The following is a 13808-nucleotide window of genomic DNA, read 5'->3' on the forward strand; positions in this document are numbered from 1 at the left end:
AAAATTAGCATTAATTTACCTTTGTGACTGATTCCTTGGAAACCCTTGGGATTAACATATTCAATTAGGAATAAAAAAAACAAGAAGTCAATCAAGGATTAAAGTTGGTGAGAGCAGCCTGAACAAAATCCTGAATTTCTTTAGACAACTGATGGGGTTGAAATATGGCAGAAATAGCCAGTGGTAGCAATATAGACTAGGCACTGTAAATCCTAGCCAAGAAAGAATTAGGATCTATTTTTAAGAACAAAAAAGCAAAGCACTATCTGGACGATTTTGGATTAGGTTCATCAACTGTATTTTATGATATTCCAAGAAGTTTGGCAGGCTATTTGAGTGATCTGTTTTCTGTAACTACTGCTACTAAAGAATGTTTTCTTGAATTGGAGCCTACGACTAGCTTTTTTTGGTGGGCAAGAAGGGAATAACATTCTGTGCTACCTTCAGTCTTCTACTTCTGCATGCTAAACCTGTGCATGAGTCTGGTAAGAAACAGTGCAAGACAAAAATTAGCACACATAAGACCCATGCTTGCAAAAATTATCAAGAGAGATAGTGCTGAGTCTCATTTGCAGTGCCCCTCACACTGTGTCCATTACTGCAATTTCCAGGTTTGCAGGTTCTGTACTATACCTTCTATCAATACTCTGAAATATTCAGCACTTTTTTAACTGATGAATATTACCTAAACTGGGGGGCTTGGATTCCTTTTTTTTTTACATGTTTCAAAAACAAATTAACAACAGGAAAAAAAAAAGAAAAAAGGATTCCTTCACTTTCTGGGTAGGGCTTGATTACCTCAACATAGATCTCTTAGTATGAATAATGCTGTTGCAGCTTCAGAGAGGTGAAGGTCTTTGGCAGGTCCCATGGCAGACCTGCCAGTCCCATACTGCTCTCCACGACACCAGAGCATCCATAAAGGCCATCAACATAGATACTAGACAGCTTTCTCTCAGGCACCTAAATTTAAACCTGATATCAATCTTAAGGAATTCCACCTTTCGCTTATGTGAAACCACTTGCCCACAGAGAATAAGTTACTTATCCAGGACATGCATGCAGGTGTAAGAATTGAAAAGCCAAATTTCCAAACTGTATAAAATGGAAATCACACACACCTTCTTACCTGTTTCATAATGATACAGCATTGTTACAAGCTTACCACACCAACTGGGTATACTCACACAAAAGCAGTGGCTATTAAATGCCTACTGGCATTGGAAGTATTTGAACAGACAACAAAATAATTTGAACACAAGCATGACAAGACAAGCTGTAATCCCTGTTCAAGAATTCTACAACCAGATGTTCTTACTCTTAATTTAACACTGGGGTAAAATACTGCTCTTATCTTTTAACAAGGTTGCTTTTTTATGACAAGTTATTGCATTTCAGTCCTCAACTCACTGCAAAAATCCCCACACTTAAAGTTTTCTACTACCTGGCTGAACTCTCCAAGATGCAAAGTCAATTGGAAACAGAAGGCACAGGGATGTAGGTAAAAGTCAGATTACATAAATCTGGGATAAGCACACAGAAGCATTCAAGCTTTATATTTGTTACTATCATATATACTCAATTCTGCTTGCCATTTGGGTAAGAAGACTAAAATTCCCATGTCTGCTTTCCATATTTTTAAAAATACCTGTTGTGTTTTGACAGCAAAGCATGAAAACAGGAAAACACATCTGAAAGGTCTCATGCAGCAACACTTCATGTGTGCTCACACAGCCCTGTGCTATCAGCTAGTCTGAAGTGATGACCACGAAGAGTGTGTGGAGCACTCCACAGCTCTCATTGCCAGACTTTGCTGGACTCAGAAAATCACCACTTACTTAAAAGTATGTTTATCTAGGCATTGTGTTTACTTGGAGCTTTTAAGACTTGAATTTTCAGCTCCAGAAGTGAAACTATGATCCTGCTGTTCTGCCCTTTAGTTTAGCACATTTATTTTGTTTGCTTAACACTGGTCACATATGAGACTACCTTCTCAGTCTCCACAAAGAAACACCTTTCCAATCTGGACTTAAAATTTATCTCTGGATTCTGAAGGCAGAAGAGGAAAAAAATGCAGCATCAGGGTATGTACACTATACTCTTCCCTGCCCCCTTCTCATTCGTTCCTTTGTCATAGCCCTGCACTACCATAGCTTGACACAGGGACCATCTACTCTCCCTCACCCCCCAATTCTGCAACATGTAATGTAAGAGTGCTTCATATGAAGTACATTTCAGACAAGCAACATGCTAAAGTGAAATACTGAGCCCATTTGTCCCTGCACTCTATGCTGACCTGAAAGCTATCTTCCATGCTACTGTTTCCACAAAACCATTCCCAAATGCCTTGAACTCTTACCTGATATTTCTGATACTGCCTTTGATCGTGCTGTGTTTCTACTTCTCCAAGCATGACATGAAAGCAACATTCCTGTATTCTTTTACATTTGAAATCAGCTATATTTCAAAGCTCTGATGTCATCAGGACAACCTTATATCATCTCCAGTGAAATATATCTACTCAACAGATGTGAAACAGATCTTTTGTTTCACTAGTCAGTTTAAAGTCAGCTACATAAATAACTGAATGAGATAATGTTTTGTAAAGATGCCCAAGCGTTTGTCTGTCAAATCTTTAAAAGCCAGAACTGTCACTGACCTCCTTCAGGATGGTTCTGAACAATTGCCTTTCCCCAGCAATGGCTTTAGTGCACACTGCTACTGCAGCCAGACGTGGGACATATGGGAATGGGGGTTATATAATCACATTTCATTCCTGCAGCCGTCTTGGTAGTTTTCTATGTATGTTCCTTTGATGCTGTTAGGACAGACCCAGCAGGGCCACTTGGAGAGGGCAAGCAGCAGCAATTCCTTTATCAACCACCTCTACAGATGGAAAGTCCTGATTCTGTACCTCTCTGCTGGTGAGGCCAGCAGTGAGGGAACCCCAGCTTCATACCCTGAAGCACCTTGGTGGCTGTGATATGCAAGGGCTCAAGAATCAGGCTAAGAATCACATTGAAAGGACTTGAATTTCCATGACCTGCTTTTCTTTCTGGTTTTCATTTATAGTTCGTTGAGTTTTGTACTTTCAAAAATCAAGGGCGAAAATGAAGAGAATGGCAGTAGGACAATTAGGATGAAATACAAAGGGCAGGAGAGATCAGGTCAGAGAAAGGAGAGTAACATCAAGTGACCAGCTCTTAAGCCAAACCATAATCTTCTTAGACTTCACTGAGCTTTATCACTATAATGACTTAACATTCACCTCTTGAAAAATATTCGCAAGACCTAATAAAGGGAGAGGGAAAATACACTCATATCCATTTCCCCTGCAATCACTAGACTACAAGGATTGCCTTCTGCCATATTGGTTCTCCAGCTGCATGAAATTGTCTCAGTATGGGCACACATTTTAGTCATTAAAGCAGCTGAAAACACAGTTCTGTGTCTCCACAAAGAACTAGCCACTGCTGGACGGCAAGCACCAGCCTTAACCCAGCAGCATCTCTTAGGAATAAAGCTCATTATGCCAGTCACATGAGTACACTTCTCACCAAATCCCAAATTCTGTATCTTAATTACCACTTCTCCTAGAAGCTGAAGGAAAGTGGATGAAATGTAACATTTCAGAGATGCCACAGTTTGGATCCTCCTGCTGTTAAGAGTGATTGGTATCAAGATGCACTTATAAGCTGACTAGAGGTTTTAATACATCAATGTTGAGATGCTAGGAAGGGAGACAGCAGTATGTACTCCTTAAGCATTTATCACTGTTTAATTAAGTTTAAGATTAATGTATGCCTCTGCAAGCAGTGTCTGGACATTCCGTGTGTTAAGCTTGAGTACCATCTCTTGTTTCTCTGATATTTGCAAAATATCAGGGAGTAAAAGTGATTATGAGTAGTTTTTTATTCAATTCTATAAATATTTACAATCCTTCAGAAGATTAACTTAAGAAAGTAGTTCAAGTTCGAATCCCTGTTTCATTATGATGCTGAAAGAATATTCCCCATACACCATACATCCATCAGGAATTTCAGGTAAATATTAAGCTTGTCCAGTGCATTGGGAAGCAACCAGGAACACACCATATGCACAGGCAACAGTGCCAGAGTGCTAGGCATTCATCTACCATTCTCTCAAGCCGAAGGATTTATTCCCTTGTGGAGCTTCTCGTTCATGAGTATCACTCCATACCAAAAACTCATCAGGACTCCTGAGCCTCACAGCAGAAATACAAAACAGCCCAGCTTTCTTTGTGGAAAGCTAAGGGAATTAGAGACCTCTCCTCTCTCTCCCCTGCATTCCTCTGATACCAAAATTGGTGTCTCTTCAGTTTCCAAGCAATTTGGCCAGTTTTATACAGTTTTGGAGGGGGAGTTCCACAAGGCCCCCAAAGCAAACTCACCGAGGGAACAAAAGTCAAATTGAGCTCCTCCCATTACTGCAGGTCTACAAGATTTCTTCTGTCACTCCACCTCACTTAAGCCTTAAACTTGCACCCAGTTTCTATGCAGTGTGAGCACAGAGGGCTAACCCAAGTCCAGGGCTGAAGCTCATTAGACATTATTCAGTATTCAGGTGTTAGATGGAACTGATTCCCACCTTTAGTCATGGACATCAGGAGACACAAAAGTTCATTTGGATAAGTACAGAATGCAAAAAGAACTGAACTCAGACTAATACAGTGAAGAGAACATCTGACCTCACATTTTTGGAGCAGACTTGTATTTTATGTATCATATAGTGATATATCTGGCTAATAAAATCCCTCCCTATTGTAAGATGATTATGTTACCTCAGGCTGGAGGTCCAGAGGTCCCAGGGGCCTGCACCTGTCTTCAAGCCCTTCCACAGCCACTCACATAGGATGGCACAATTTTGCCATGAAACATTTGACACAGAACTTTACCCACTTGTAAATGAAGGAAAAGCATAAACTGCTACAATGGGTGAGAAGCAGGACTTTCAAAACTAATTTTCAAATGGGGAGAAGTATCCTCAAAGGCAATCATTAAGCTGTTAAGCATTTTCTGAACAATTCAGGGAAAACCCATACTCAGTAAGAAACCCACTAAGGTTCAATTTAAAATTTAGGAAAATACCAACTCCTCGTATTGCTTCACAGATCTATCATACTGTTGATTAGTCAGTCGTCCTGCTCTCAACCCAGTACAGCAAAGCACTGCCATTATTTTGATGGGATAGTGTAACTCCTGCAGCATATGGACAAATCTGTATTGAAATTGTAACAGCCAACAACTAATTCAGAAATAGTTAGCACAAGAAAAATGGGAAAGCTTAGTGGAGAGCATTTGTTCTCTAAGAGCCTAACATCATGCATAAAAGATGATCAGACCCCGAGGGAATCAGGTATGCACACACTGACCATGATAAGTTTCACTGAATAGTAAAACATTACCTACCCACTCTCTTGTGTAATTGATATAACTAGCCCCTTGAATCATAAATGTTCTTATTTTCTTATCTGTTAACATCATTCATGTCTGATTAATCGTAGAAAGAAATAGAAAACCTAATAGATACACACAGACACATAAATAGAACAGATGTGCAAATTGCTGTGCTAAGTGACCACTTGATACTCAAGTGACCAATCCATTGAGTTCAAGTTCCTCCCGTGTTTTTAACTAGGCAACAGCACACAATAAACACCCTTTCTTGAACCTTCTTAAACTCAAGACTATATCCCGAAGCATGAGAACTACGCTCCCATCTAAGCAGGCTGAAATGCAATATTATTGTTCATAACAGTACTTAGCGCTCTTGAAGATCCAATTTCACTACTTGACCTTCAGGTAATAATTTTTTCAGAACACTTAGCTACATTTTAATTATTATTAAATCACATAACCGAGTTAATTTTATATTTTCGCTGGCACTGTAGGGCAAAATTATATCCTCTCTTTCCAAAAAAGAAGGCAAACTAACTTCAGTTTCAGCTAAGCTAATTTGGAAGCAACTGCTATAGTTTTTGCCTAGTTTATAATTCGCCTACAGAGTTCTTCATAGTTTTATTAAATGAACTTTTAACTTAACTGACCCCAAAAATAAAGGTTTTATAAGTAAAAGCTATAATTAAAATGTTTTCATGAATACAAAGAAACTTTCAGTAAGAACACTTGCACAGAAGGAATGAACTTTGTGCCTGACATCTCATATCTAAGGCTTCACTGTACCTCCAGTTTTTCTTTCACAAACATCAAAGGATGTAAGAGAACTAACTTATCTGAGAAAAAAACAACAGAATTTGCATTTGTTAAACATGGAAAAAAATATCAGCCCTTTCAGCTAAATCCATTTGGATGAGGAAGAGATGATTTGACAAGTTAGCACTCGCAAGACCCATCCATTTAATTACTCTTACCTCAATAATATACAAAACCACATTCTTGTAGAAGCAATATAGTATGCATTTGGTAACTCGGTTGTAACTCCAAGCTCCATGTACCAACAGCAGCTTCTCCAAGTAGGAAAACTGAAAGAGAGAAAACAAGTTTTTACAAATATGAAGAAATGTTTTTTTAAAAACATAAATTAGTTCAAGTAAAACCTTGCCCTCAGAAATAAAACCTCAGATCAGTTATGAAAGCTGTTCCTCAAGTGCAGTTTTAAAATAGCTTAGCAGAACCTTCATGCAAAAAAACAGACTTAAAATATTTACAGGAAAAGTATTTTTGGTAGCAAAACCTCTGAGTGTTTTTAAGCCATCTTCACTGACTTTAAACAGCAAGAAGTCTTCAATTAGTATGACTATCCTGATAGCAAAATTAAACAAGGTTAATATAATGCAGCCTTGTGGACTGACAATACAAACTCATTTCAGGGTCAAAGACGATTCCTGCGTTTGAGGGCTTACAAGATGCAGAATCTCCTTCCTCTGTGTTAAACGAACAGTCTGGTAATTAGAACTGTCTTGAGCTGAAGTAAAATGCACAAGGGGGAAAACAAGTGGAAAAATAGATGCTTAAGTCTTTCACAGAGAATGAATACTTACATTTTTCAGCCCACAAAATGCACGTAATTGTGTACTATAGAAAGCTCCCGAAATATTGTGTAAGAAAGAAAGAGCATCTGCCAAAAAGGCCAAGTGAAAAACTGATACTTTTAAGTGCTAGTTTGAACCACAGAACTCAAATTCAGCAGTTTTGAAAACGGACGTTTATAAAAACAGTCTCACAATGTAGCCTAGGAAATGCATAATTTTCCAGTCTTGGCTTTGTCAGTGAACCTTTTTATGGCTGAAACATTCCTCTTTTGTCCAGTTACAGACAAGCTCAAACCAGTAACTAGATTTACTATTCACGATGTGTGTACCTAAAAGGTCCTTGAACACTAAGACAGAATCATTATTTGCATTGCTTCCTTTTCCACAAAGTTACTTGCTAGGAAGAGCTTGATTTGCTAAATTTAGAATCTAGATTTGTTTTAACCAAAACTTATTTGAAATTGAAAGCTACAGTAATGAATTAGGACTGTCATGAGATAGCTCTGCTCCCATGATTTCCAGCACTGAAATCACTGAACCACAAATCCTGTAAGAACAGCCTCTCTTCCATGCATCAGTAACTCAGATTTGTTCAGATATGCCAGCAAGGAAGGAGAGAAAATAACAGTGAACCAAGCTTCACGGCTCAGTCTCTGCCCAACTTGAGTAAGGACTGCGAGTGGGATACTCACAAGGGAGTAGTTGACCTGCAAGACACCTAATGCCTTAGTTAACATGCAGCACAGCTACAACCTTCCCATAAAAATTCACTGACAAAACAGATCAGCAGTGATGGAAAACTTTCCACTAAATCCTGACAAGTCACCTCAAACACCCCTTGTAGAGGATTGTTAGACACACCCTGAAAATCCTCTCTGCTGAATCTAGCAAGTGACCATCTTGGATGTAGTCTTTTCTGGAGCTGAAGGCAAGGAAAAAATCCTACCATTAACTGCTCTCACCTGTACTCTTATGAAAATGGGTGCACTGCATAGCACAACAAGGAAGATACTATAACCTAAAGAACACCGTTCTGAGCCTGTTCACACTGGTGAAGAGTCCCATTAAGATACAGCAAGGAATTACATTTATTTTGCTGCTGGTCACTGAAATCATGTGAGTGCACAGCTACTGGCAGACTTGAGTGACTGTAGGGATAGGGCTCTACTAAGACCCTGCCCTTATTTGGGCACTGCTTTATCCACTGAGTTTTCAATCAGAAGAAAATATTATGACTATCTGGCCAGCCTACCTGTGAAACAGTTTCTGTAAGTTTTCACAGTTGTCTCTGTATGAACCTTAGCATAACTTTTTTTTTTTTTTTTTACAGAGATTGCATTTTAGAACAATTCCCCCCCATCTTGACTGAAGGACAAAGTTATGCCATGTTGGGGGTGGGAAGCATTAAGGCAGTGAAAATGTATCCAAAACACAAGCCAAATTTTCCAAAGAAGAGAAGAGAAATGTTAGTTGTTTTTTTTTAAGAAAGACATTCCCCTAGTTAAGAAAAGGAAATAGTCCCTAACCACCAGATGGTCTCTGGATTAAGATGAAAGCCTTTTACTGAATAAAAAAGTTATTAAATTCTACTACTGTCTCTAAACAGGTTATTTGATTTGGGAATTTGCTAAATATGAATCACTGGTACAGTATCATTTCAAGGGAAAGGATGATTCAAACAGATGCTCTTTGCACCTGTGGAAGCTATTTGGAGTAGAGTCAGACACAAGTTGCCTTTTTATTTTTGTTTGGTTTATGCTTCGATTTCCCCCTGGAATCCTGAACAAGCCTGCATAGAGACTTTCTCTTCCATAAGTGCCTACTTCTGGCACCACTGCATTTATAATACCATTTGAACATGAGATGCTACATTATAGTGGTTGTCTTAAATTACTCAATAAGAACATATTCTGCCTTCAAGGCATGCACACACAGTAATGCTTTAGTGGGAGTTATATGTCTTTGCTGAAAGAAACATACCCCATGGTGATCCAGTTTTTCTTTTGAACACTCTTTTTTGAAACACATATTACCATACACTGTTAGTTTCCTTTACAGAAGGGATTCCTTTAAATGTTTTATAACCAGCACAAAGCTCTTCTGCACAACCACCAAAAATACAGTTCCATAGTGTTTTACTAATTTTTGAAAGTTGAAATTCTGTGTGACCAGCTTTTATCTCATACCGAAGTATGAAGATTCATTGCTGTTGTCAATAACTCCCTGACTGGAATTTAAACCAAGAGCAACTTACTTCCACATTCTTCCCATAAACCCAACAACAGGGGATTTTGTTAATGCAGAAGCAACATATGAACATGGAATTACTTCTTCAGATTTAATGTTACTGAAACTAACACAAAGTAAATTGTGCAGGGTCCTCTATGTACAAAATTCTCACTGTTGATGCTTACTTATTAAAATGGCAGTAATAAATTATCTGAGGAAGTCTAAGGAAAGAACATTCAATTAAGTTATTCAGCAGAAGCAATACATCTATCCACACAAGTAAAAGATGAGAAAAATCACTACAAGATACCACAGACTTCACAATTAGGACAGTTCCTGTGATGCTATGTATTTGGAATATGCTACTGTTTATGACAGAATAAAACAGCCAAAATTTTTCAAGATAAATTTTGCAAAAGGTCTCAATTATTGACGTGCTTCATTAGACTGCAGAACAGAGCAACAAGACAAGATCACCACTCTGCTTCACAGAAGGGTTAGCATAATAAACAACGATCTGTGCAAACAGCAGCACTAGCCAATGCCTTTTGAAAACCTCACCTTTTACTGTAACTATTAAAAGATCATGTTTCGTATTACTTGGTAGAGCATATCTGCCTATGCCCTGCCAGCAGGGAACATGGGCTGATGCTCACAGATCACTGAAGAAACAGTAGATTGTCTCTGCTTCTTGTCAGATCCATCTGTTTCGTGCCCTGCAATCAAGTCTCAAACACATACACAGAGAACCTCAACTGTAAATAGTATTCAGAGGATGACCAGCAACTGAAGCATCTCCTTCCTTTCTTATGCTTACTTTTAAATCTTTATTATACAGCTTGGTTTCTTCAGTAAAATAAAGGCCTTCTACTCTCCTCCTTAGCTGAAGTAATCACTGCTGAATTTAATGGGATAGTTTAGGAGTACTCACCCAAATAACATTCAAAAATAACATACCTAAAATGAAAAAAAGCTAGCTAGCTCCCTAGATCTGCGACCAATTCCTGGATACATCACGGTGGTGGAGGGAAATAAAAAAAGAGGAAGCACCTCAAAAAAAGAATTTCCAAACAGCCAAACTCTTACACATCTGGTTAAAATGCCTACTCATAGCAAGCAAAACATGTTTGCATCAAGAGAGATAAGTTACACTTAAAAGCCTGTTAACATAAGCATCATGAAGTGCTTCTCCCCGATTACTGAAGAGCCAAGACACTGTGCAGCTGTCAGGAGGAAACAAACTTTGACAGACAATAGAGCTAAATAACAAAAACATAATAATAAATCCTCAAAATACATCCAAGATATCTGTTCTAGACAGCTGCCTTGACCAGGAAAATGAGCAGAGATGCTCTTAGCTTGAAGGCTAGGAGAAACCATCAAGCACTACACAGCCACACAGCACATCTCTGACAGCAGGATACAGCAGTTGCTCTTTTTGGCCTCTGACCTGTGCAATAGCATAATCTGAGCAATTGGTTGCCTGCATGCCCTCATTGCCACTGATCCCCACTCCAACGTGAGCTGTCTGGATCATTCCCACGTCGTTGGCACCATCCCCAATGGCAAGCGTTATGGCATTGACGTGTTTCTTGACCATGTCTACTATGTCAGACTTCTGTAGAGGAGATACTCTGAAAAGGAGAGAAAAAGGTGTCAGTTTCTCACACGCTGAGCTATGTGCCTTTCCCAAAAGGACAGCTGTCATCTACATTTAGAAGTCATCAAAGGGCAATTCCTGGGAAGTTTCTTTATTCAACAACTAAGCTGCAGAACCTGTGCCAAACCATTTCAGAAGGAAAAATAGTTTCACATTTATCGTTACTGGCTCATATTTTGTGCAAAAGAGGCCAAATAGATACGAAAGGTTTTAAAGCCTTGTTTTCCTCCCTCAGCCCAAACCTTATACGTTTTGGCATACACCAGTGATGTTATACTGGGAACACTTGCAGAAGGGAATTTCCTCTTCCACCACGACAGCTTCTGGATGAACAGTGCAGGCTCCTCCCTGTCTGCTGTCAACAGTGCATCTCAACACAGGAGGTGGAAGACCACTAACACGTTTAGAGAATAAATCAGACACATTTTCAGTGGTGTGGCAAAAGGTACTGCAGGCTTACCTTATTACCTCCTTCAGTTTACTTCTCCACTTGTCAGGCCATTTTCCAACCTCAGGCCACACAGTTAGGATCAGAAAGAGCAAGGCCTCTCCCTGATCTCACATACACCTTGCATGCTGGTACAACTCTGACTTCAGTGACGATATTACTCAATTTCCCATTCCAAAACAAAAGGCTGACTCCATAACATCTGAATATTTTTATCAGTTTTACTGGTAATTACTTTAACCTGATCCTTCTCTCATTTTAAATCGGCTCCAGTTTGATAAAAAATTATGGAATTCAATAGAGTACTAGTCCAAACCAGGAAGAAGTGGAAAAATACTCAGGACTAGGTTGCTAAATTGGATAAGACACCCAAAATGCCCTCTTTTCATAGAAAAGGTAGATCAGATTACCAAATAATACGAGGTATTCTGGAAATACCTACATGTAGATTAAATATTTCCATTCTCACCCCATCTGTACAAACAACCCTAATTCCTTTCCCCATCAGTTTTACTTAAAGTTCCAAATTATTTTATATTCCCTTGAATAAAGTTTCAGACAAAACTTTCCCACATCTCAAGTCAGACACAAAACACTCAACAAAAAGAATGTAATTGATATCTAAAAGCTCTACTATTAAAATAGGGGGAGAACAGGGGAGACAGCTTTTTTACATGGCATTTTTTCCAGAGTCTACATCCTGTGGGAACAGCTTACACAGCCTTTTAATACAGCCAACTAGATTACTGCTGATCAAAAGAAGCAGAGTTATCTTGTTCAGCATTTTGCTTTATGACCTTCATTTTGCTTAGCGTTGACCACATCTTAAAATAGCTTGATGAGTAACAGGGAGAAAGAGTTCCTAAGAAAAAACTGCTGGGCCGAAAATTCACATACCCCCTAACACACTAACCAACCTATGCTGCACAAAAGGTGTCAGTTTATTACTATAAAGCAGCTCTGAATATGGTCTGCATCAAATTTTAACTTCTCTCTCATACGCATGTGCACACACGTGCACTCCCCTCTTCCCCAGCCCAATCTTGGCATGATAAAATACTAAACCATGGAGCAAGCAGTCAACAAGGACTTCAAGCCATAAAATGGGAGCTCTGGAGGAGTCCCTGGAACCAGTTCAGGAATGGGACTAACAAGTGCACAGACCCCCAGTTACCAGCCCCAGTGGCACCTCTAACACAGAGGCCCATATACTTTTGGCAGTGCCGTCATGCAATTATTTCACTGCACCTGAGCACTGTGCACATCTGCAAACGTCCTCCTCAGACAGACACTTCTCTCAGAAGTCCAGTTTGCACGAATTTGCATGGCAATGGAAACAGGCAAGAAGTTTCCTGGTTTTAAAGTAACAGGGGAATGAAAAAAGACAGGTTGTGCACACTACCTCTGATACTGTAGTATAAACTGGCAGCTTGTCTGCAGACACTTGGACATGACTGGAATGCGGCAGAGGTTCTTGAGCTTATTCTCGTGCACCTTAGCTGTGACATGTCAGGCAAGCTAATACTCACTTCTGTATTCCCTTCTGTGTCTGCAGTGTAGGTTTGCCTTCAGATTTTAAGTCAACTTTGACATTAATGACCTATTATTTCTCAAATCAATGAAATGCCCAGATACATATACATTTATCAACTCTTACATAATGTACACGGAGCGTGTTTTTACTGTCTTGACCAAATAAAGTTAATTGTATCCAGTGTTATGTAACACCCAGTTAAAGATTAACATCTTTATATACCTAGTAAGACTAAACAAGCTACAGGAAACACTAGATATATGCTTTAAACACAAAAAAACCCCACATTTCTGCACTTGGTTCAAGATGATTAACTCTAAGACAAAACATCAGCATAAAGTGTTACCTGATTCTGTTTATTCTAAACAGAAGGTTGGTGGTAAGCATCCTCTTTGACACCTCCCCATCAAGTGCATCCTCAAACTCCAGAGAACTTATTTCACTGCATGCAGTATATTAACTACAAAAGTTGCAAACTGAAATGGCTACTGATTTCCTGAGGTGTCTCCCCTCTTAACTCACATTCTCAGCCTCCAAACTCCTTCTCCTTGTAATCTACTTGATACCAACACACTACATTAGATGACATTAATCCCCTTAGCCAGATGATCAGAGCTGAGGTTCATTTCTGCACATTTGATATCCTGTCTACATTAATAACTGGAAGATTAAAGCGCAGGACACTATTAACTTGCAGCTTCTCCCATGTGATACCTTGGAAAGGGAGGAAGAATAGCCAGGTTCACAAAGATTCCTGGACAAATTAGTAAGTTCAAAGTGCTAATAAGAACTAACTAGTTTGAAGAAAATTTTTCAGGTACAGGCAGCTATTTGTAATTATCATAGTGTGGAACTTCCTTGGCTTTCGCTGCAGAGCTGACTGCAACAATTATTGAGATGTAAGCCTTGCCCTTATATACAACCA

At 39.1% G+C, this 13808-nt stretch overlaps 1 protein-coding gene across 6 annotated transcripts in view; it reads right to left on the reverse strand.

The window, feature by feature from the left end:
* Window positions 1–13808, reverse strand: part of ATP8A2 (ATPase phospholipid transporting 8A2) — a 333209-nt gene that overhangs the window by 137050 nt on the left and 182351 nt on the right. For all 6 annotated transcript variants that reach the window (XM_051638602.1, XM_051638630.1, XM_051638621.1 and 3 more), the window contains 2 exons: window positions 10692–10875; window positions 6392–6502 (listed from right to left, as the gene is read on the reverse strand). In XM_051638602.1, coding sequence (XP_051494562.1) covers window positions 6392–6502; window positions 10692–10875 — 295 coding nt within the window. The remainder of the gene's footprint in view (window positions 1–6391; window positions 6503–10691; window positions 10876–13808) is intronic.

Source organism: Apus apus, chromosome 1 (assembly GCF_020740795.1).
Source record: "Apus apus isolate bApuApu2 chromosome 1, bApuApu2.pri.cur, whole genome shotgun sequence".
Lineage (NCBI taxonomy): Eukaryota > Metazoa > Chordata > Aves > Apodiformes > Apodidae > Apus > Apus apus.